Here is a 24,842-nt window from a genome sequence, read left to right as displayed (position 1 = left end):
TCTTTGGATTCTGGAAATGTCCCAAAAGGTTGGAAAACTGCCAATGTAATATCTTTATTTGAAAAGAGAAGGAGACAAAAATGGTAGCTATGGACAGGTTAAGTAAGTAGGAGAAAGTGAGGACTGCAGATGCTGGAGATCAGATCTGAAAAATGTGTTGCTCGAAAAGCGCAACAGGTCAGGCAGCTTCAAAGGAGCAGGAGAATCGACGTTTTGGGCATAAGCCCTTCCTCGGGCTTATGCCCGAAACGTCGATTCTCCTGCTCCTTTGATGATGCCTGACCTGCTGCGCTTTTCCAGCAACACAGTTTTCAGGTTAAGTAAGTAGGCAGAAACTTAGCATTTGGACTGTAATATGGAAAAACGTGAGGTTATGCACTTTGGCAGGAAGGGCAGGAAGAATAGAGGAGCTAAATATTATTTAAATGGGGAAAGACTGCAGAAATCTACAGCACAGAGGCATTTGGGAGCCGACATGCATAAATCTCAAAAAAACTGTGCAATCAAACATTCAGCATGAAATAGGGAAGGAAGATGGAACATTGGCCATTATTTCAAAGGGAATGCAGTATAAAAATAGGGTGGCCTTGCTAAAAGTAAAAGGTACTAGTCAGAATGTAGCTGAGATACTGTAAACAACTTTGATCCCTTTATCTAAAGATAGATATTGGAGCTGGTCCAAAGGAAATTCATTAGGCATGGAAGAGAGTCTTATGAAGAGAGGTTGAGTAGATTGGCCTGTATTCATTGGAGTTTAGAAGAATAAGAGGTCACCTTGTTGAAACATGTAAGATTCTTAGCGGACATGACCGGATTAATGCAGAAAGATCTTTCACTTTGTGGGAGACTCCCAGATCAGAGAGCATAATCTCAGAGTAAGGACTTGCCAGTTTAAGACAGATGAGAAGGAAGTTCTTCTTTCTGAGAGTATAGAATTCTTTACCACAGGAGGCTGTAGTGGCAGTGTTGTTAATTTTATTCAAGACTAAGATTAACAGATACTTAATTATTAAGAGTCTGAAGAATTGTGGGAAAAAAACAGGAAAATGGAGCTGAAGATTAGCTGATTAGCCATGATCTCATTGCATAGTACAGCAATCTTGATGGGTTGAATGGCCTATTTAAGTTCTTACATCAGACAGCAGTTTACATGAATGGAATATTTTAAGTTAGATGGCCTTGTGCTCCACAATAGGCACTAGATTTATTGATTTCTTTCTTGTGCACTGTCTGAAGCTGAACCAGTTTGTAACTTCAGTGTCCTACGTAACTCTAAGCTTAGATTCTAACCCTATATCTTCTCCATTGCCAAGAAATGTTGCTTTATTTCCATAATGTCTTTCTCCATTCCTGCCTTAGCCCATTTGCTGTTGAAACCCTCAGCCATGCTTAATGTTACTTCTAAATTGATAATTCCAGTCATCTCCTAACCAAGTTCCCAGCTTCCACCTTCTAGCAGTTTGATGTCCATATCTTAACTTCACCAAGTCCTCTTCACCCATCATCTCTGCTCACTGACCAACATTGGCTACTGGTTTAGTACAGCCTAAAATTGAAAATTTCCCTATCACCTCTTCCAACATTGCCTCCCTCTGGGGTATCTGTATTCCTCCAGCGCTTACCTCTTGTCTATCTTCCACTCCCTTTGACCCAATATTGATAGGTGTCTCTTCAGCTGTCTAGGCCAAAAATACTGAAATTTCCATCCCCCAACTGGTATTCTCCACTTCTTCTCCTATAAGTAAGTACTTATTGCCAATCACTTTGACCATGTGTTGGACCATTGTCCTAATATTTCCTTTGGCTGTGTCAGTTTTTGTTGCACTCCAGTGGAGTGCTTTCGGCTGTTTCACTTCTATAAAGTTGCAGCTTGTGCCCTGTCACTAATGTCCTATATATTGGTCACCCCTGTTTACTTTAAAAAGATTCAGTGTTGTCACTGAACAATCGTGTTTACTGCAAGCAGTTTCTTCCATATATATTGTTTGATTATTAATTTACTCACAGGAGCTGCAAAACACTGATCTCCAAAGTTTCCTAGATCACTTACTCTATCCAGGTGGGAATCTTTGGCCAACTTGCTGATCTTCCTTTTGATTAGTTAGCTATTAGCAGTCTAGGGTGAATTTCCTCTGCTTTGCAGCAAAATTCTTGTCCTCCCCAGTCCCCTAAATTCTCACTGGATAAAGTTTTTATCTGATATCAAGGTGAAGAGGCTGAAAATCTTATCTTTGCTATTTAGTATCTCATTGGCTTTGCATTTATGTTAAATAATACATTTTGGGTTTGCTTAATCCTGTCCCTCCTGGAGAGGAATGAGCTTTGGGGTGTGATTGTGTACAGGATTGGTCTCGGAAAATTAATACTGTACAACAAGCTGCCATTGATTGTAAATCTCTCAGAATGTGACTTAAATCTTCTAAACCGCTGCAGTGGTCATCTGCTCTCTGCTTATCGATTTTTCTCCGTTCAGTGCTGCTGTCACTTCCTTGTTGATCTTCTGATCCCAGTTGTCATAGAAATATGCAATTCAGTTGTCCATCGAGTGATGTAAAGTTGGGAGAAGATAGGGGACATCCCTTTTTGTTGCACTAACTGCACTTATTAACTTTAAAGGACCAATCTTTCAATGTGGATGAATGAATGAGTGAATCAGGAATTGGGTTGGATGGGTGAGAAGGTAGGTTGGTAAGGCAGGTGACTGGGTAGTTGGGTTGGTGAAGTGGGTGACTGGGTAGTCAGTTTGAGGGATTAGTCAAATCTATTGAGGGGGAGGTGAGTAGTCAGGTCAGGTCAGGTTCGGTGGGGGTGGGGTAGCTGGGTAATTGTCGAATCAATTGTGCCATCACCAAATTGATAGACTGTTTTAATTTATCTAATATTTCCCAGATAATGACACAAGCAAGCACTGTGGAACTGTCCCAAGTCTCTAACTTTAACTCATTAAAACTTGCAGAGGTACCTGATGTGCATCTTTAATCATATGTTCAGTTTCTGGTAGTCTGATGATTGGAATGTTGTTCTGAAGTGATTTTACTGAATGATATTGTACTGTAGTTCACTTCAGTATATTTGTTTGTATATGCATAATTGTAATTTGTTAATCAACTCTCAGTCACAAATACTTGGGTTTTTCTGAATTGTAATGTTTCACCCAGCACAGTGAAACTGAGTAAGAGTCTGTCCACCTTGAAATGGTATTAAAAAATTAAGTCTTGAGGCACAGTGGTAGTGTCCCTACCCCTAGACCGGGAAGCCCAGGCTTAAGTCCCACCTGGTGCAGAGGTGTGTAATAACGTTTCTGCACAAGTTGATTTAAAAAATAGGTTAACTCTCTTAATTTGATTCTTCTTACTCAAATTCTAACTTTTCTAATGAGACCTTCCTTCAAAGTGTGTAATGCGTACAATCAGACACTACAGCAAGTTATTCTTCTGTTTTACAGAATATACTGATAAACCTCTAAAGCTGGTGCTGAAAGTAGGTGGTAGTGAAATAACAGAATTGTCGACAGCAAGTTTAGGGCATGAGTCCAGTTTGATTGAAGACAAATGTGATCACGACAAACACAAGGAGAAAAAGAAAAAGAAGAAAAAGAAAACTGAAAAAGAGAAACGTACAACTCCAGATGAACGAAAAAGAAGAAAGGTATGAGGTTCAACATATGCAAATATACAATTTGATAGAAGCAAACTAAGAATGTGAAAAGCAGTGTACTCACTCTGCTCTGATGTAACATGATAGTTCCATTCTCGTGTGATCTTGTATTATAAGAAAATTGTGCAATAGCCACGCCATTTAAACTAATGGGGCCGGAATTGTATTATAGCCGATACAGGTAAGGAAAGTTTGCATTCTAAAAATAACAGTCTAAATTCTTCAATCACTTTAAAGCCAATTTGCGTCGAAGAAGCACACATTTTAGCAGAACCGGCTGTATAATGCCACACTGTTGAATTGATGAAATCGGGATCATCAACAAAGTAACCAGAGTTTGAGTTTATGTGCATAAACAAGAAGCAGTTTGCTACAGTTACACTTGCCCACAGAATTTTCTGCTTTTGCACTGAGGTTTGTAGGAATTAAAGGGCCAACGCAGTGTGGTGCCCTCTACAGGAATTTGGGACATGTGAATCAAGGAAGCAATCAATGCATCTCTTTAGATCAAAGCATCTTTCCTGAGATGTGCAGACTCTGATTAAGGAAGTCAAATATTTAAATTCAATGCCAAAACATAGAAAGAGGAATAAAGATGAGACTTGCTGAAAAGGGAGTCAAGTTGCCAAATCCGCTTGCCTTGCACTTCGAAAGACAAATGCAAGAGTTCTGAATTTCACTCTCAACAGTCTATAATATTGGAGAAAAGGGTGCTGTTTGGTTGCTACATCAACTCTAATTGGCTGAGGTATTGTCATGGATAAAACACCAGGGAACTGTAGGTTCTTCAACCTCCTGGATTGTTCAATAAAAGTATAAGGCATATACAGATTACCTTTTATTTGTAGAGAATGGTCCCTGAATATGAATGTATATTACTTCTGGCAACTGTAAATTATTATCTTTGGTTGCTAGTGTAGCTGTTAATGCAGGGAGGGAGAGTGGAAAAGCACAGCAGTCCACACAGCATCTGAGCAGCAGGAGAGACGGCATTTTGGGTATAAGCCCTTCATCAGGAATGTGGAAGTGGGAGGGGTCTAGGAAATAAATAGAGGGGTGGGGTGGGGCTGGGGGGAAGGTAGCTGGAAAGGCATTGGTGGATGCAGGGGTGGAGGTGGGAGGGAGGGTAGAGCAGATAGGTGGGAAGAAAGATTGTTAAACAAGTGCTACCGTATACTGGAATTTCATCGAATGTAGACATATTGGGTTTTGAACTTGCACATTAGTCAAATATAATCTGTGTTCTGCCCATACAGAAAAAATGGAATAATTTTGCATTTCTAACAATATTTAAAATCTGAAGAATAACACTCCATTCTTCTCAAAATAAATTCCATCCTAAAGAGGCAGTTTGGCACTTCGCATAGCATTAAAAATAATCTTATTAGATTAGAGTTTTTTTATTAGATTACTTAGTGTGGAAACAGGCCCAACAAGTTCACCGACCCACCGAAGTGCAACCCACCCAGACATTTACCCCTTCACCTAACACTACGGACAATTTAGCATGGCCACTTCACTTAACCAGCACATTTTTGGAGGAAACTGGAGCACCCGGAGGAAACCCACGCAGACACTGGGAGAATGTGCAAACCACAGTCAGTCGCCTGAGGCGGGAATTGAACCCGGGTCTCTGGTGCTGTGAGGCAGCAGTGCTAACCACCATGCCGCCCGTCTTTTTCTTGCATTTAATAACGCCTTCTGTACCTTTTTTTTGTGGCATGTTTGATGGGTATATAGTGGCTAAGTATTGGACCTTTACCCTGCTACATGTATTTGAATGATGAGTCTCTTGGCAAGGAACCTATAGCGAAGCCACCAAAGAGTCAAGGCAATCCGATTTCTATGTTGTGCTGAGCATTGTTAACCTCAAATGGTATTCCTAACAAAAAAAAACCAAGCCGTTAATTTGCTCTTGCTTTTGCATTCAACACTTTGTGATTTCATTCTGATCATTAGAGATATGGATAGAAAAGTCAGGATTGCCAAAACCTTTTTAATCTCCCTTTAGGATGAAAAGAGAAAGCGGGAGAAAGAGCTTGCTATCAGTGAACGGGAAGAGGAAGAAAGGAGTCGATCTCCTGCAAGGTTTGAAATGCCACCAGAAAGACACATGACATCCCCTCTAATAAAAATTGAAGGTGAGCTTTTGATATTGAACAAAAAGGCTCTGTTTTACAGTTTATGCACTGTTTCGAGGTTATGTGACATTTTTCGTACATTTGAGAAACTGTAAGCTTGATCTTATTGAATTCTTTAGTTTTGAATTTTTTAGTCTGTGATCTTTTGTTTACTAAGGGATGTCAATGCTGGGAATTGAGTTTTCACTCTGCACATCCACTGTTCTACACCACTCTGTTCAAAGGCCATGTACAGAATGACAGAGTCTACAGAACAGAAGATACTACTCAGTTTGTTGATCCTGTAATGGATTTTTGAAAGGGTAATCTTGCTTTATCTTGTCCACCCATTTTATTTTGCCCATAACCTGGTAGGTTTCATCTTCAAGTACTTTCCGGTTCCCTTTCGAAATTAGTTATGGAACTGATTTCCACATCCTTTTCAGGTAGAATATTCCAAATCCCAAAAAACTCCTGAGTGAAAATATTTCTCCTCATTTGTCCATTAGGTCTTTTGTCAATGATTTTTAATGTACAGAGGAATCTCGATTATCCAAACAAGATGGACAGGCTCTATTTCGTTCGGATAATTGATTATATGGTTAATTCATTTCCTCTGGGGCTCGGAGTTTTCTGTGAAGTCTGCTCTCTGTTCAGGAAACTAGGCAAAAGTACACCACGCAAGACCCCACTCCCCCGTCCAACATTGCCCCCCCACCCCTGGCCCGCCCTCAACCCCGTCCAACACTGTCCCCCCCGTCTGCTCTCATCCCAAACCCCCTGACCGCCCCCAATCCCCTCAAACACGACACCACCACCCCACCCCCCAGTCCACGCCCCGCCCTGCACTCAACCCTGTCGAACACGGCCTCCCGTCCGCCTCCGCCTGCTACCTGTCTGTCTATCCGTCCGTCCCTCCCCCCACCCCGTGGAGTAAGTCTTCAAGTAGTGCGTGCACGTGCACACAACATTTTGACAGGTTCCACCACTGCCCTGTTCAGGACAATGTTGGACAGATTATCTGTGGAAGAGGGGTTTAGGCTACACCTCTGTGCAGAACTCCAGGGAAAGTGTGGGGAGAGAGAGAGAGAGAGGGTGGGAGGTCACTCGTTTAGAGACAGTGCCTGGACTGTCCAGGACTGTTCTCGGCAGCATTTCAGTGAGCCGAGTTTGTGTTTAATCATTGCGTCTTTTGTTTACAGGTACAATCAGGGTTGAAACAGCTCTTTGAAGTTATGTTTCGGTTGGGATCTTGAGATCCCCTTCGGATAATTGATATTCAGATAACCGAGGTTCCCCTGTAGTTGCAATATTAAATGTAGAGTTTATATTGATTTTTAATTAGAATTTCTGAAAATTCTCTGACCGTAGCAACTTCATTGCTATTCATTAAATTTCAGGCATGCATTTAATTTGCTAATTTGTTTCATTTTTGTTCACGTTAAAGAATACCAAACACCTTTTCAAGAATTGCAGTATCAACTGTTGCGGCAACTTCAGAGGCAAGTAGTAGCTGTTGAAAGAAATACTGGGAGTGGGCAAGGGAGCTGGGCTTGACCATGACACAACTTATTTTGATAATTATTAGACATTTAGATCTTTTCGAAGCTGAAACTGTTCAACATTTTTGAAAAAAAATGTAAAATTTGTACAGAAAATTATTGGATTGTATGACACATTGCTACAGTCTTGTGTATTGACTCACAAAATAGTTATAGCACAGAAGGAAACCATTCAGCCATTGAATCTGTGCTCGCAGTATGCAGAGCAGTAGCACTCTCAATCCTTGCTCCGTAACCTTGCAATTTTTGTTGTTATCTTCATGTATGAATTAAATTCCCCTTCACAAGGCAAAATTGAATCTGTTTGCGTCACGCTGTCTGACATGGCATTCCAGATCCTAGCCACTCAGTGCAGAGATAAATATTTTCTCATGTCGTGTTTGATTCTTTTACCTATTGGGCAGCACGGTGGCTCAGTGGTTAGCACTGCTACCTCACACCGCCAGGGAACCAGGTTGAATTCCCGCCTCGGGCAACTGTCTGTGTGGAGTTTGCACATTCTCCCCGTGTCTGTGTGGGTTTCCTCCCACAGTCCAAAGATGTGCAGGTTAGGTGAATTGGCCATGCTAACTTGCCTGTAGTTTTAGGTGCATTTGTCAGGGGTGAATGTAGGGGAATGGGTCTGGGTGGATTGCTCTTTGGAGGGCCGGTGTGGACGTGTTGGGCCGAAGGGCCTGTTTCCGCACTGTAGGGAATCTAATCACCTTAAATCCAAGTCCTCTGGTCCTTGACCTCTCTGCCAAAGGAAGCAGTTTCTTTCTAAATAAAACCAAATTACTGTGGATGCTGGAATCTGGAATCTTTCTGTTCACTCTGTTTAGACTCTAATTTGAACATTTCTATCACCTCTTCTCTCAGTCATCTCATAGAAGAACAATCTCAACTCCTCTCACCTATTCCCAAAACTGAAGTCCTTCAGACCTGGTATATCTTCTCGTAAACCTTCTCATCACCTTGTCTGAACCCCTCTTAAAGTTGAATACCCAGAATTGAACGCACTACTCTAGTTATAACAGAATATGTGTTTTCTAAAGGTTCTTCATGACTTCCTTGTTTAATATTCTTTTCCATTTTCTGTAAAACTCAAGATTCTGTATGCCCTTTTTAACTACTTCCTCAACTTGTCCTGCCATCTTCAATAATTTGTGTGCGTTTGAACCCAGGTTACTGCACTCCCTTTAGAACCATGCCCCTCAGTTTGTTTGGTCTGTCCTATCTTTCCCACCCTAGTGTATTGCTTCATGTTTCTCTGCATTAAGGTTCATTTTCCATATGTCTGCACGTTTCATCAGCCTCGTAAAATCTATAATTATCCTCACAATTTAGAGTAATTTGGCTTATCTGGGGAAAAGAAATTCTGAAATTGTGCTATGTAACCCAGGGGAAAAGTGGGGTCTGCAGATGCTGGAGATCAGAGTCAAGAAGTGTGGCGCTGGAAAAGCACAGCAGGTCAGGCAGCGTCCAAGGAGCAGGAGAGTCGACATTTCAGGCATAAGTCTTTCAGCAGGGATGTAATCCAAGCCTAGGCTATTATAGGATGTCCTTACTTCTATTTCAGATTATATTCTGAAGTTCTGATTCCCACTTGAATTGGTGTTTAAAGCACTATACCTGTACATTAAAAACTGAAATATGATACACTAATGACTGAATTTCTACATTGATAAATGAAATAATTGTTGAAACAAATGTTATATAAGAGGAAGACATAATATTTTACTCGCCGTGTCTCTAGTTGCTGCAGTCTCTGAGGTCTGCTTGGGACTGCATCTCATGGCTGGCTGCAAGGCGTTGCACCAGTGGATTCTCAGTGATGCTTGAGCTCACCGGCATTACATCCCCTGTCTCTCCCAGTGATACCAGTCTGGAATTCAGGATTCCTGTTGCAGATTGTGCCTAGTGGCTAATAGGGCAGGTCTGTCCTCAACTCAATGATATTGGCCTTGCTTAAGCTATGCATTCTTGCTCAGTGTCTTTTTTTCCATTGCTAAATGAAAACTTAAAAGATTATTATCCTAAACACTGTGCAACTGACACTCTATCTACCTTTTACCCAGAAAATGGACTGGTAATGCTTCATTCCTTGTTAGGTCAGAAACACTGCTCTCAAAAATTCTACTGAACACACTTCAGAGATACATCTTCCTCTTGTCACTGTTGAATATTGCTATCTCAGCTTATATTAAAGAAATTGAAGTTCCCCCCCCCCCATTATAACCACTGTATAGTTCTCATACTTCTCTGTAATTACCCTGCAGATTTGTTCCTCAGTATCATTCTTAGTAGTTGGTGACCTGTAGAATTATACCTTGTAGTTAGTGGCATGTTTATCATTTCTTCACTCTAAGCAAGTGGATTATGACCTCGGTCCCTCCTTTGTCCGCCACTCTTTTATCCTCTTAATCAATACTGCCATTCTTCCTGCTCTTTTTTGCCACACTATCCTCCCTGTATTCAGAAATATTTAGTACCCCTCTGTAATTGCCACACATCATATCCTCTTTTGGCTATTTTGACCTGTAGCTCACCTACCTTATTTTACCACATGTCTGTAGACTTGAATTAGATCTTAATGCTTAGTCTATTTCTACTTATACCTTACTATGTTTAACTCCAGTGCTATATCTCTCTCTGCCAGTTCTTTCTGCACATTTTCTACCTTTCCTCATACTGCATCCTAATTTCCACATCTCCAGCATTTTGCTGTTCCTTTTTTTTAAACCAAGGTTGGACTTCATTTATCTAATAGCTAAGTTTTGGATTTTGATTTGTTTAGCTTTAGGAGTGCTGTACAATGTGGGCCTTGCTCATTGAGTAGATTTGAAGCAATAACTTCAAATTGTGAACTAGCCACTTAACTTTGAAGTGCAATATACTATATTGGGATTTTGACAGGTTGTGCAATAAGTATCATATGTTGGTGTCTGTGAAGAAGTGAATTTATTGAATTTGTACATCCACTTTATCATGCTTTTTTGTTGCAATTGCTGATATTATTTCAACTGTTTAATTTGCATTAGTGCTATTCACACTAAGATAGAGTTCAGATTTGAAATCTCTATGGCTCTTATGTTGATCTATTTATACACATAGGTATCACACACAGCCAGAGTTTGTCTGTCATATATCAATTTCCAAATTTTCAGTTTTCCCTCTATGTTCTTACAGGAAAGACCCCAATGCATTTTTTTCATTCCCTGTTACTGATTTTATTGCTCCTGGATACTCTCTGATCATCAAACACCCAATGGACTTCAGTTCAATGAAGGAGAAGGTGAAGAAGAATGAGTATCAGGATCTGGAGGAACTAAAGGTGCAGTAATTGAAACGTTGGCTCTGCATGATGCCTAGTTAGCAACAAATGTTTAAAATGTGATCAAAGATTTTGAAATCTCAGCAGAGCTTTTCTTTCCTTTTAAGAAACTCTAACCAGCCTGTCCCTTTCTTACTCCGTGCACATGGCTATTACCAGACTCTGTCCAGTCTCTGATGTTCAATACAGTGTCAGCACAATTGTTGTCCTTAATTATGAAAGTAATCCTGACAAAATGTGATCACCTTAAATGTGGCTTTGTTCATTATTCCAACGCACTTCTGCTTTTAAAGTCATATGTGTTATGCAAATGATAGGATGCTTGTAAAATATATGGTGAGCAGTCTTTCTTAGTATTTAAATTGAGAAAGTTTAAAGTACAGATCTGTTACATATTCATATCAAAAACGTTACACATTTTCACAAACATTTCTGGGATGGGAAGATCAACATAGGACCAGTGGAAAAGGGCCAGTAAAGATCAGCTGCTGGTTTAATTGAATCACACTCACTGGACATAAGGTAATTCACTGTCTTCCTGAACATCAGTATTACAGAAGCCATTCACCCCATTGTATCTGATCTGACTGCCAAAGTGAGTAATTCGGTAGTGCACTTCTCCCCAAACCCTGCACATTTTCCCCTTTGAGTATGTGTGCATGTGTGGATTTATTAGGAGAAAGTGAGGACTGCAGATACCGGAAATCAGAGTTAAGAGTGTGGTGCTGGAAAAGCACAGCAGGCTGGGCAGCATCCAAGGAGCAGGGGAATCGATGTTTCAGGCATAAGCCCTTCATCTGGCCCAAAACATCGATTCTCCTGCTCCTCAGATGCCACCTAACCTGCTGTCCTCTTCCAGCACCACATTCTCGACTGGCTCTTGTTACAGCAATAAGCAAGTTTCCAAGCAACTTAGAATAACTCTTGGATTTTGTTCCCAGCAATACAACAGACGTGTTTTCTTACCTCATGTTTAAGCTGTGTCAATGCCATCTATACTAAAATCAATTCTTCTAAAGCATATTATTTTTAAGATACATGTATGTGAAATTTAATTTCTGTTTAAAATGTTACATATAATGACATTCCTACAAGTCTGCTGGGGGATAATTTTCATTTCGGTGAGGTAAAAACAATGACTGCAGATGCTGGAAACCAGAGTCTAGATTAGAGTGGTGCTGGAAAAGCACAGCAGTTCGGGCAGCATCCGAGGAGCAGTAAAATCGACGTTTTGGGCAAAAGTCCTTCATCAGGAATACAGGCAGAGAGCCTGAAGAGTGGAGAGGTAAATGAGAGGAGGGTGGAGGTGGGGAGAAAGTAGCATAGTGTGCAATAAGTAAGTGGGGGTGGGGGTAGAGGTGATAGGTCAGGGAAGAGGGTGGGGGAAGGTGCAGAGTACAATGGGGATGGAATGAAGACGATAGGTCAGAGAGGAGGGTGGAGTGGATAGGTGGAAAGGAAGATATGCAGGTAGGACAAGTCATGGGAACAGTGCTGAGCTGGAAGTTTGGAACTGGGGTGAGGTGGGGGAAGGGGAAGTGAAGAAACTGGTGAAATCCACATTGATGCCCTGGGGTTGAAGTGTTCCGAGGCAGAGGATGAGGCGTTCTTCCTTCAGGCGTCTGGTGGTGAGGGAGTGGCGGTGAAGGAGGCCCAGGGCCTCAATGTCCTCGGCTGAGTGGGAGGGGGAGTTGAAATGTTGGGCCACGGGGTGGTATGGTTGATTGGTGCGGGTGTCCCGGAGATGTTCCCTAAAGCGCTCTGCTAGGAGGCGTCCAGTCTCCCCAATGTGGAGGAGACCACACCGGGAGCAACAGATACAATAAATTATATTGGTGGATGTGCAGGTAAAGCTTTGATGGATGTGGAAGGCTCCTTTGGGGCCTTGGATGGAGGTGAGGGAGGAGGTGTGAGCACAGGTTTTACAATTCCTGCGGTGGCAGGGGAAGGTGCCAGGATGGGAGGGTGAGTTGGAGGGGCGTGGACCTGACCAGGTGGTCATGGAGGGAACAGTCTTTGCGAAAGGCGGAAAGGGGTGGGGAGGTAAATATATCCCTGGTGGTTGTGTCTGTTTGGAGGTGGCGGAAATGTCGGCGGATGATCTGGTCTATAGGTTGGTTGGTAGGGTGGAAGATGAGCACCGAGGGGGGGGGGAGGGAGGGAGGGAGGGTTCTGTCCTTGTTACGGTTGGAGGGGTGGGGTCTGAGGGCGGAGGTGCTGAATGTGGACGAGATGCATTGGAGGGCATCTTTAACTACATGAGAAGGGAAATTGTGGTCTCTAAAGAAGGAGGCCATCTAGTGTGTTCTGTGGTGGAACTGGTCCTCTTGGGAGCAAATACGGCAGAGGCGGAGGAATTGGGAATACGGGATGGCATTTTTGCAGGAGGTAAGGTGGGAAGAGGTGAAATCCAGGTAGCTGTGGGAGTCAGTGTGTTTATAAAAAAACTCGGTGTAAAGTCGGTCGTCATTAGTGGAGATGGAGAGGGCCAGGAAGCGGAGGGAGGTGTCAGAGATGGTCCAGGTAAATTTAAGGTCAGGGTGGAATGTGCTGGTGAAGTTGATGAATTGCTCAACCTCCTCGCAGAAGCACGAGGTGGCACGATGCAGTCATCAATGTAGCGGAGGAAGAGATGGGGAGTGGTGCTGGTGTAAATTCGGAAGACGAACTGTTCTACATAGCCAACAAAGAGACAGGCATTGCTGGGGCCCATACGGGTGCCCATGGCTACCCCTTTGATCTGGAGGAAGTGGGAGGATTCGAAGAAGAAATTGTTAAGGGTGAGGACCAGTTCAGCCAAATGAGTGAGAGTGTTGGTGTAAGGGTACTGTTGAGGACGGGAGAGGAAGAAACGGAGGGCTTGGAGGCCCTGGTCATGGTGGATGGAGGTGTAGAGGAACTGGATATCCATGGTGAAGATGAGGCATTGGGGGCTGGGGAAATGGAAGTCTTGGAGGAGGTGGAGGGCATGGGTGGTGTCTTGAACATATGTGGGGAGTTCCTGGACAAAGGGGGATAGGACAGTGTCGAGGTAGGTAGAGATGATTTCAGTGGGGCAGGAGCATGCTGAGACAATGGGTCGGCCAGGGTGGTCAGGCTTGTAGATCTTGGGAAGGAGGTAGAACCGGGCAGTGCGGGGTTCCCAGACTGAGGTTGGAAGCTGTAGGTGGGAGATCTCCTGAGGTGATGAGGTTCTGTATGATCTGGGAGATGATGGTTTGGTGATGGGGGTGGGGTCATGGTCGAGGGGACGGTAGGAGGAGGTGTCCTTGAGTTGGCGTCTGGCTTCAGCGGTGTAGAGGTCAGTGCGCCAGACTATCACTGCACCCCCTTTATCTGCTGGCTTGATGGTGAGATCGGGATTGGAGCAGAGAGAGTGGAGGGCTGCGAGTTGTGCGGGAGGTGGGTAGACAGGTTGAGGCGGTTAATGTCCCGGCGGCAGTTGGAAATGAAGAGGTTGAAGGCAGGTAATAGGCCAGCACAGGGTGTCCAGGTGGATGGAGTGTGTTGGAGGTGGGCGAAGGGGTCCTCTGAAGGTGGGCGGGAGTCCTGATTGTGAAAGTAAGCTCGGAGGTGGAGGCAGCGGAAGAAGTGTTCAACGTCACGGCGTGTATTAAATTCATTGATGCGTGGGCGGAGGGGGATGCAGGTGAGTCCTTTGCTGAGGACTGGTCGTTCGTCCTCAGTGAGGGGGGAGGTCTGGAGGGATGTTGAAAACTCGACAGGGCTGAGAGCTAAGGCCTGGTGTGGGTGTGGAGCTGGGAATGGGGGGGAGGGACCTTTAACTGGAGTGGGTGTGGTGGTGGGGGAATGGGGGTGGAGTCATGAGCAGGGGTGGTGTTCCCTTCAGGGTTCTGGGGGCAGGGATGGTGACAGTGGGATCTGTGGGAGGCGTGTCAGCAGAATGCAGGTGAGTGGCGCTGGTGGGGGAGGAAGTGGTGGCAAACACAGCAGTAGGAATGGTGGAAGTCACTGAGCGTGTGACATCAGTGATGCAGCAAGTCCACCATGCAAGTGGGAACAGATTGACAGTCCATTGTAGTAATGACATCATTAGAATGGAAAACCAGGCAGGGTGTAACATGTCTGAGCGCTTCACCACCGTCTAAAGAAACAAAAAATCAGCTTCTTGCTAACCAGTTTCTGAATTGATATTTCTTGAAGTAACCCAGTCTTGCTTAACATCAGTTAGACGTTGTAGCCTTACATCCCCGAGGAAAAGACATTGTCTACTTATCCTATCCATGGCCCTCATGATTTTATAAATCTCTATAAGGTCACTCCCTCAGCCGCCGACGTTCCAGGGAAAGCAGCCCCAGTTTATTCAGCCTCTCACTTTTTTGCTCAAATCCTCCAACCTTGGCAACATCCTTTAAAATCTTTTCTGAACCCTTTCAGGTTTCACAACATCCTTCCGAGAGGAGGGAGATCAGAATTGTACGCAATATTCCAAAAGTGGCCTAATCAATGTCCTACAGCCCCAACATGTCCTTCCAATTCCTGTACTCAATGCTCTGACCAATAAAAGAAAGCGTACCAAACACCGCCTTCACTCTCCTAACTCCCTGTAATTCTACTTTGAAGGAGCTATGAACCTGCACTCCCAGGTCTCTTTGTTCAGCAACACTCCCCAGGACCTTACCATTTAAATGTATAAATCCTGCCCTGATTTGCCTTTCCAAAGTGCAGCACCTCACATATATCTAAATTAAACTCCATCTACCATTCCTTGGCACGTGGCCCATCTGATCAAGATACCGTTGTACTCTGAGGTAACCTTCTTTGCTCTCCACTACACCTCAAATTTTGCTGTCATTTGCAAACTTACTAACCATAACTCCTATGTTCACATCCAAATCATTTACATAAATGACGAAGTGCAGTGGACCCATCACCAATCCTTGTGGCATGCCGCTAGAGTGGAGGCGTCCAGAACTAGAGGGCATCCGTTTAGGGTGAGAATGAAAAAGCTTAAAAAGGACCTAAGGAGCAACTTTTCCAAACAAAGGGTGGTGCATGTATGGAATGAGCTGCCAGAGGAAGTGGCGGAGGCTAGTACGACTGCAACATTTAAAAGGCATATGGATGGTTTTATGAATGAGAAGGATTTACAGGAATATGGGCCAACTTCTAGCAAATGGAACTAGATTAGTTTAGGATATCTAGTCGGCACGGATGAGTTGGACCAAAGGGTCTGTTTCTGTGCTATACATGTCTGTGATGCTGTGATTGTGATAGTGTTGCTGTCCTCTAGAGTAGAAGTTTGTTTGACTTTGAAAGTGTTGTGTGACATTCTCTAATTGTAAAAATAATGTAAAGTCAGTACCTCCGCACACTTTTTGTGACTATCACTCTTCAATGACTCAAGTTTTGAAGAAACAAGACTATCTGAGCCACTGACTGTGATGTAAAACCTGGGCTAAAGGGAGGACAGTTCCCTTGTTTGGAGAGCCACACTCCGCAAGCATCACAAAGAGTGTTAAGTCATCCTCCAAAAGCTTGTACTTGCTAAAATAAATTGTGGCTGTTCACAGAAGTTGGCATATTGCAGTTGCATTGAGCGTGTAAGAACCTCAAGAAGGGAACCTAACATTTGGCGATGGGAGTGGGATTCCAACATATGTGGAGCTTCTAGGCAGATTGAGGAAGTGATCGCCTGCGTGATGGTAACGTGAGATGGATGGGCCCACTAGATAAAATTTACCTTGATCTCTCTCACTAAACCTATCACTCAGTCAACCCCTCGTCCCCTGGGGCTCTGTAGTGACAGAATCTGTGAGATAACTTATGCACTTGTATGCCAACAAATTTTTCCCAGGGAGGTTAGACACCCACTGGAGATCGGAGGTTAGAGTCCTCTAATAGCGAGGTTTGAGACCTCAGAACATAGTACGTAAGATAAAGGATAACTACTGTGTCTGTCTCAACCCCCTAGACCGGTTATTAAGAGGGGAAAACCCTCACGTGAAGGCCAGGACTCTGAAATGGGTGTGGAGACTGAAGAAACTAGACTAATATATAGAGATAAGTTAGGAAGTTAAAACCTTCTTTAAAAAAAAAGGGACAGACGTTGGATAAGTTGGGTGTCAGAACCCCTTTGCATTGGTTACGCAGGAATGACCCCTCAGAATGAGGAGCCGTTCAAGCGCCTGTCAGCATGTTTAAATAAAAAGTGGGAAAATGAAATTTGGCTGATGGGAGGCTGTTGGGCCATGGATAAATGTTTAAAAGGAGAGGAGGCAATTTGAAAACGTAATGCACGGACTAAATGGAAAACTTTAATATCCACGTGGAGAAAGACTGCTGAGGAAATAACAAATAAATATAACTAGGCCAGCTGGGAGAATAACACATGTCAGAGAGGGATTGGAGTGTGTGAGGTGCTGAAACGTCAGTGTGGGGATTATGATATGAGTAGAGAAAAACAGGAAAAACTGAGAAACTGGACACAAAATAAGGGATCGGTTGAAATGCCAAGCTGGACTATCAAGTGGGAATAAAGTGGACATACCTCCTGGTGTGTCTAGTCTGCCAATAATGTTTCAAAATAATGACACTGATCACCAGCTATGGTCACAACGCAGATTTCTGACTTCTTCGGGAACACCTATTCAGAACTCACTATATGTCCGAAATCTCCTCAAAGCCATCCTCCTCCCCAAGCAATTGGCCATAATCAAATGTGCTGCCCACGTAATAGACAACAAGGACATCAGCAATGGCAATGCCAGAGCTGATCGAGCTGCCAAAGACGTGGCGACGGCTTGCAATTCTATTGTGTCTTCTGTGAACCAGCAGGCGCTAAATCAATTACCTACCTCAAACTACAGGCATACCAGATATTGCTACTGTGCAGCATTTACAGGGGGAGGCTCCTGACCCAGCAAAACAAATATGGCAGATGTGTGGGTGTTCACACTTTGTGTCAAAACGCCTGTGGGTCACTCCAGTACCTGATGCTTCATTACCAATGCTTATTGATTGTCTTTATACTGATACCCACCTTGGCAAGGAGGGAAAGAGAGAGGAAATGCAAAGATACTTTCAGCAGCTAGCATCGTCTCTAAAGTTCCTTCATTCACAGGTAAAGCAGGCCTTTGGACCACTACCCGCTCCTCCACAACCTGATCCAAGTCTCACTCCACTTACCCAGCCCCCTGGAAATGTTACCCATTGCGCACTCAGCGCCAAGTCACATTCCTGGGAACCTTTCTCAGTGCTTCTGATAGACAATTGATCCCAGAACTTATCGCCCCCATTCTGGCGACCCCTCCTGCTCTCAGCACCATGACAACTGCCCAAAGTAGGGGGTCACAACGATTCAAGCAGCTCCCCAGTCATGAGCACGAAAAGGGATGAAGCTAACAATGGTGAAGAGGAGATCAGTATGCTTTTTGTCAGTGGCCTTCCCGTGGATGTTAAACCACGTGAGCTTTACCTTCTGTTTCGACCATTTAAGGGATATGAAGAGTCACTGAGCAAGCTAATATCAAAACAGCCAGTTGGCTTTGTTGCATCTGACAGCAGAGCGGGAGCAGAAGCAGCAAAGAATCCATTAAACAACATTCAATTTGATCCTGAAAATCCTCAGACTCTCCAGTCAGGATTTGCAAAGGTGAACACGAAGATGGCCAAATCCAAACTGATGGCTACAGCTAATCCCACAAATATGCACCCTGCCTTGGGAGCACATCTCATTGCATGGGACCCCAACGACCTGGCAGGAACAGCACTGGTCCCTGCATCGCCAGAGGCCTGGGCTCCCTATCCACTGTACACAACAGAACTGACCTCTGCCAGATTAGACTTTGTTTTCAGGTTGGACTTTACTGAAGGAGATTTTGGAAAATTGGCTTGTTTCCACTCAACTTGGAGGGGGTGGACTGGTCAGTAAGGGCTGTCAGTTTAAGAACTTTACTAGTGAACACTCTTCTTCCATGTGGGAGGATCCTGGGGATCCTGTCTACTACATGGACTAGTAATTCTTGTTATAATCATTGTTGTGTGTCAATAACTTGCTTAAATACTGGTAGAGTCTTCTGAATAAGCTGATAGTGCCTTTTAGTTGGTTATCATGGAATGATAAAAGAGGGGAATGAGATGTTAAAGGGTTAATTTGTTCTGCTGACCTGTAAGAAATTGGATGTCCTGTGTTGGTGGGCGGGGGGGGGGGCGGGGGGGGGGGGGGGGGGGGGTTCTATCTTGCAGGCAGCAAGTGTCAATCTCTGTAAATACTGTTTTAAGGAATGCGCTAATCACTTTACATTGTTTTAGGGTGGCATGTGTTTATGGGGAGTGGCAGGGGGTTGTGTCTGGCATGCCTGACTGACTGTGATGTAAAACCCTGGATAAAGGGAGGACCCTTGTTCAGAGATCCTGGCTTGATACGCCTCACAAGTATCATGAAGTGTTAAGTGATCCTCCAAAAGCTTTTATTTTCTGAAATAAATCATGGCTGTTCACAGAAGTTGGCATTTTGGAGTTGCTTTGAGTGTATAAGAATCTCAAGAAAGGAACCTAACAAACCTTTTGACCTCACCATTATAATTAACAGCAATTAAACTCTGTGTCCTTGAACTTAGAATAATGTCATCTGTATTAGCTGGTGTCACCTGAATATTACAAAAGAATACTTCGTCCAGTTTGTCACGTGTAATGTCACAGAGAATATAGAGGTATGTATTGAATCAATATAAGTAGCATTAACAGGTGTTTGTATTGTAACCAAAATATTGAAATCAATTTTTCACTTCAGATCTCTCTTTTACAGGGAGATTTTAAAATGATGTGTGAAAATGCCATGACCTATAATAGGCCAGACACCATCTACTATAAGGCTGCGAAGAAGTTATTACACTCTGGAATGAAAATTCTTAGCCAGGTAAATCACTAAATATATTTTTATTTCATAACTGTTCAATTGCTCGGCTGGAGAAAACTGAAATTTGTTTGCTATTTAAATACTTTGAACTGCCAGAGTCAGTGTTTATGTTCAGAACTGTGTTGCACCAAATTGGGGGGTAGCATGCTGAAAATTAAACCCTACAATTCCTAGAATGATATCAAAATTTAAAGATTTGAAAAGTATGTGGAATTCCCCAATTTTCCTGTGCTTTTTGTAGACCCAGGTTGACAAAGTATAATCCGATTTCAGTACTTAGTGAGAATTACTATTGATTACGAATAAGTAAACTCCAGGTACAGGTAAACCTTTATGAACTGGTGGCATGTAATTCTACTGGTTAAAACTCTAAGCAACTCCCTCCTGCACCCGCCCCAATCCCCATAAACCTTTCATTACATGTACAAGAGAAACAGACACAAGAAGGAAAAAAAATGGCTGCTGTGGGTGGAGGAAAAGACTGGGAAGGCAGTTCAATGGTCCTTCTTCACAGGATTTGCTGAGATATTACTTGTGCTAATCAGAACTCGACTTCTCAATCTTGCATCTCTAGATGCTTCAGTTATTTTCAAGATGCTTGTAAAGGTCCCTAACATAGTTATTGAAAGTCACAGCTTATAGCAACTGCTGAAGAAAAAATAAATATGTTAAACAGACTTAGGGGTTGTTTTGTACTGCAGACAACAGATTCAGCCCCTGAGTTTGCAGACCTGATGACTTCTCGCTATCTTGTTCACAGCCCAAAGCTCCTCAGCCACCTGTTCAGCCCATTACAGAGTTATTAATAGGCAAAAGGCCTTTGTCATTGGTCTTTGGACTTGTGACCAATTATCAGTCAACTACTTGTCAGCTGAATTCCCATTTATACGCAACTGTTGGCTCCAACTCATCTGCAAACTACTGCTTGAACTAGCAGCCATATAAACAGCAGCCACTCTGAGGGCATCAGGCGCTGGCACAGAGAGTCTGGACATATGTGATGGATTGAATAGGTAGTGCCTTTCTCACCACCAGCTATGAGATGTCTTGGTGCTTATTGGAAAGTTCTGGTGCTGAGGCATTCTGCCAAATGACTGACAGTGTGCTCAGGGAGCAACCCGACAGAATCCACGTTTTTTTTTCCCTGCAGGGTCTTGTGGACGCTCCATGCTGACTACTTCCTGATAAATTATGGTCAAAGATGTTTTTCTTTGCAAATTTCTCCACGAAGGACAGATGATATGGAATGGTCTAACTTCTTGGACTGTTCCATGACAACAAGGCCAGTCCCATCCTTCGCAACACCAGGCACAGGTAGAACCTCAGTAGGTTTGGTGATTCTGACTGCCTGTCACAGGGTCCTCATCTCACTTGTTCCTCTGGATGATGCTGACTGCCTGTTATGGGATCCTCACCTTACCTGCTCCTCAGTGTTGCTGATCACATGTCAATGCCCTTCTCTCAGCAATGCATCCCCATATATTGCTTAATTAAAATTGACTAAGCTCTTGAGGCTTTTCAATAAATTATTTTGCTAAATGTGGCTTGATTCCTAATTCAGTCTCAACAACATCTTGAAACTTGACCTTGGAACCAACATTTGGACATTTTTTGAGTGTTCCGTTTTATTTGATGACTGCCATTAAGTGCTGTGTTTGCAGACCCAGTGGAGATCTACATTGAGCTTCCACTTTACCTGACAGGATTGACCACACTAGAGAGAATTGTATTGGAGGGTTTTCTGCATTAGGATCTCCCTAAGTAAGTTCTTTCAATGTGTACTGACTCTGAAAAGCTGAGATGTCAGGAAAATGTGCAAAATACACCATTTATGCAGCTTGTCCATTTTGAAGACAAGTCAAAGTGAAATATGTTTTTCCACATGTTAACTTGGCACCTGAATCGATCCAAAAGTAGCAACTGTTAGTTATTCAGTTCTTCATCTGTGGCCATTTAACAGTGGCACTGAGTATTCCATGTAGAGGTCTCACTTAGTATGTGTTTGTCTTTTTAGGAGAAAATCCAAAGCCTGAAGCAGAGTATAGATTTCATGCAGGATCTGGAGAAATCCCATAAGCAGGGGGAGAAGCTAAGGACCGGAGACTACAATGGGGAGCGCAGGAAAGATGAGGGGGATGCCAGAGGGGAATCTATGCAAATTGATGACAGGGATAGATCAGCTGATCAGCAGAATGAAGACCAAAGGTAAGTTGTTGCGAAAGCAGCTCGTTACTTCTCCCAGCATGCATGAAACTGTTAGCATGGTGATCAGTGTTTTATTTTACTAATTTTGGTGAAAACAAATAAAATGTCATAATTGGGACGAGAGCTGAGCTTTCAAACAGTAAGTGTCTACACATTGAAAACATTTCATATAGTTAGCAAAGCAGGTATTTTGTTAAAGCGTTCATTTAGACAATTGCTGACAGTTTTTGAGAATGTGTGTAAGTACAATCTGGTAAGGATATTCACAAAAAAAAGTCCATTGCATCCTTGTTCCAGTAATAGTGCACTAACGTTTACATAGAAATTGTTTACTTTAAATCTGATGCACTGACCGTACTGGCACTGGTGTTACATATTCAGTATTTGGGGTGATAAGTGATACTTGAGTAGGTGTTTATGAGTGGAGAATTGATGGAGATTGTGAGGCAAGTGACTTAATTGTGACATCCCCCATGATAACTTTGGTTGAGAATCCTCACTGTCAAAGTTCATATACAACTTGGTGACATATTGGCAGAGCACCAGTACCTGTACAAATGTATCACAGTATATGAGGTGAGATAAAGTTAGTCAGAGGACAAATTGGCAAAGGAAGGCTGATAGAAAACATGTCTACAGCAATTATATACTGTTGTTCTTGATTAAGCTTATACGAAATGTCATTTAATATCTGAGAGAAGTGTTGAAACCATTTTTTATTACATTAGAAAGAGACTTAAATTTATGTCATGACTTTACAACCATAGACCAACTCAAAGAGCTTTACAGCCAATGATGAATATTTGTTTAGTCACTTGTAGGCGAGACAGCCAGTTTTCATGCACTGTGCTGACAAGCAACAATGTGATAATGCCAGATATTGATTTTATTCAAAATAGGACCCTGGGATCTTTTACATCTTGCTGAGCGAGCAGAGGAGGGGTCTGGGTTTAACATCTCATCCAAACATTAACATCTGAAAATGTTAAATATTGATTTCTCCTTTACAGCATGCATGTTATTAGAATTCTGAGGGTTCCGTGATTGTCCATTGTCATGCATATCAAAGTTAAATATGGGGATGTACTTCAGTAATGTTAAGGAGACAGCAAATGGTTGTGTGATCAATGATTATTTTCTGTTGACTGGTTTACAAAGGCTGGAAAAGGAATCCAGTGAGGATACATCCAGCAGTGGCAATCATGTGATTGACAGGGAATTGGAAAAGGTTGATCGTATTATTGAGGAATCTTCTGGAAAACTGACCCGGCGTAAAATAGACAGTAAGGTAAATGCTGTTTCCTTTATTTAATATGATGTGTCAAAGTGTTGTTTGAGGATTTCTTACTTTTTTTTTCCAAAAAAAACTGACTTTCCATCACACCAAGTGCTGACATCTCCAGGCACAGGTAAAGTTGTAGTGGGTTTTCAGCACCTTTGGAAGAATATCACTCCGTCTCGCATTGGAAGAAAAAGGAAACTGAATATTTACATGTTTAGAATTCTCTACATTTTCAATTTTTATTTTCAGTTTGAATTCCAAAGAAGAAAAGTTGATGGCACCACTACCCTTGGAATTCTTAATGTCGTGGAACCTGACATGGGAGGTAGGAGATTGATGGGAAAGCCAGTTGCGTTGTGCCAGAATATTTCAGCGTGCTAGAGCTTATCAGTCTAACTGCAGTAAGATGATTAGTAATTCACAAGGTCCTGTTACACAGTTCCCTCCATTGCATCCTCATGCCCAGTGCTTCAGTCAGTTCTTTTGGCCTTCACTCTTCGTTGTGCTTTGTTGGCTTTATCAGTGTTAGATGCTGGTAGGCTGTGACTTCTCACCTAGTTAAGGAATAGTTGCCCTCTGGATTCGAATATTTTTCTTCTAATATTGGCTATTGCCATCAATTTCTGCAACCTAGGCTGGACATTGTTCATAGTCAGCATTCTCTCTTGGCCTCAGCCTGTGAAGAGCACTTCCAACTGCAATGTATTGACTTCACCACACCAACGACATGGTAACCTGTCGATGAGTGATTGTATTGTGTGCTCTTTTCTACTGGGAACATTAGCTTACTGGGGCCTGGGCTGAAATTTTAGAACCTATTAAATATCCCTAAGAGCAGTAAATAAAATTGGACTTCTATCATATTTATTGGGGTATATTCAAAGGCAGGACCCAAAAGTGAGAGGGATGTTTTCACGTAAACTGCTCCACCTAAGTCCATGTCCAGTGCTGTCATTTTACTTGATCACTTACATTCACTTTGCACAGTATTACCAAAGCATGCTATTGCTGTATTGCAGACCCAAGTTACTGTCCAGTGAAGCTCGGTATGATGGCTGGCAGATTACAGTCTGGAATCAATACCCTCCAAGGATTTAAGGAGGACAAACGTAATAAAGTCATTCCGGGTTAGTACTGCAAATATATTGATTCCGTGAAAGTTAGATAGATGTAAGCCTTTTTAGCAGTTTTACATACCTTCTGCAAAAGCAAGGATGGCACAGAGAGCAGCAGGATGGTTCCATAATACCTTCACTGAGCTTGCGGATATTATTGCCACTGCACTTGCTCTGGGAACTGATTTTAATTTTTAAGCAAAAACACTCAATGGTAAAGTATTGAATGAAGTTCTAATTTGCTTGGAAATTTAAGGAGCTTGCATGTAGAATCAAACGCACTATACTAGAGTCATATGTTCCACTAACAAATTCATCGCACTGTTAGGTCAAGGCATGACCACAATAACCTGACTTTTTGTTTGGTACAGGGTTCCCTTTGGAAGTGAATTGCTTTTATTTGCTGCTGTTATATTTTTGCAGTGACCTACTTGAATTATGGACCGTTCAGTTCTTACGCTCCAGTTTATGATTCTACTTGTGCTAATCTCAGTAAAGAGGATTCTGACCTGGTATATTCAACATATGGTGATGAATTGGGTATGTCGGGATCCTTCAGGTGAGTACCAACCCTAATTCTTTAAGGAAACCCATGAAAGTTGGCATGTACACTCCAGCACTAGTGAATGAGTGTCAGAAATATAGTACCAATCTTGACTGTTCCATTCCAATGTATAATCTTAATTGGAGAGTGATATCACAGTTGG

The 24,842-nt window shown here is 42.7% G+C and overlaps 1 protein-coding gene across 2 annotated transcripts in view; it reads left to right on the top strand.

Annotated features, from left to right (window-relative positions):
- Positions 1-24,842, top strand: part of brd7 (bromodomain containing 7) — a 53,555-nt gene that overhangs the window by 5,304 nt on the left and 23,409 nt on the right. For both annotated transcript variants that reach the window (XM_072547333.1, XM_072547334.1), the window contains exons 2-11: positions 3,446-3,648; positions 5,669-5,798; positions 7,225-7,279; positions 10,508-10,652; positions 19,423-19,533; positions 21,548-21,738; positions 22,897-23,026; positions 23,270-23,345; positions 24,040-24,147; positions 24,559-24,694. In XM_072547333.1, coding sequence (XP_072403434.1) covers positions 3,446-3,648; positions 5,669-5,798; positions 7,225-7,279; positions 10,508-10,652; positions 19,423-19,533; positions 21,548-21,738; positions 22,897-23,026; positions 23,270-23,345; positions 24,040-24,147; positions 24,559-24,694 — 1,285 coding nt within the window. The remainder of the gene's footprint in view (positions 1-3,445; positions 3,649-5,668; positions 5,799-7,224; positions 7,280-10,507; positions 10,653-19,422; positions 19,534-21,547; positions 21,739-22,896; positions 23,027-23,269; positions 23,346-24,039; positions 24,148-24,558; positions 24,695-24,842) is intronic.

Source organism: Chiloscyllium punctatum, chromosome 26 (genome assembly GCF_047496795.1).
Source record: "Chiloscyllium punctatum isolate Juve2018m chromosome 26, sChiPun1.3, whole genome shotgun sequence".
Lineage (NCBI taxonomy): Eukaryota > Metazoa > Chordata > Chondrichthyes > Orectolobiformes > Hemiscylliidae > Chiloscyllium > Chiloscyllium punctatum.
Note: the sequence above shows the minus strand (reverse complement) of the source record. Positions and strands in the feature narration are given on the sequence as shown.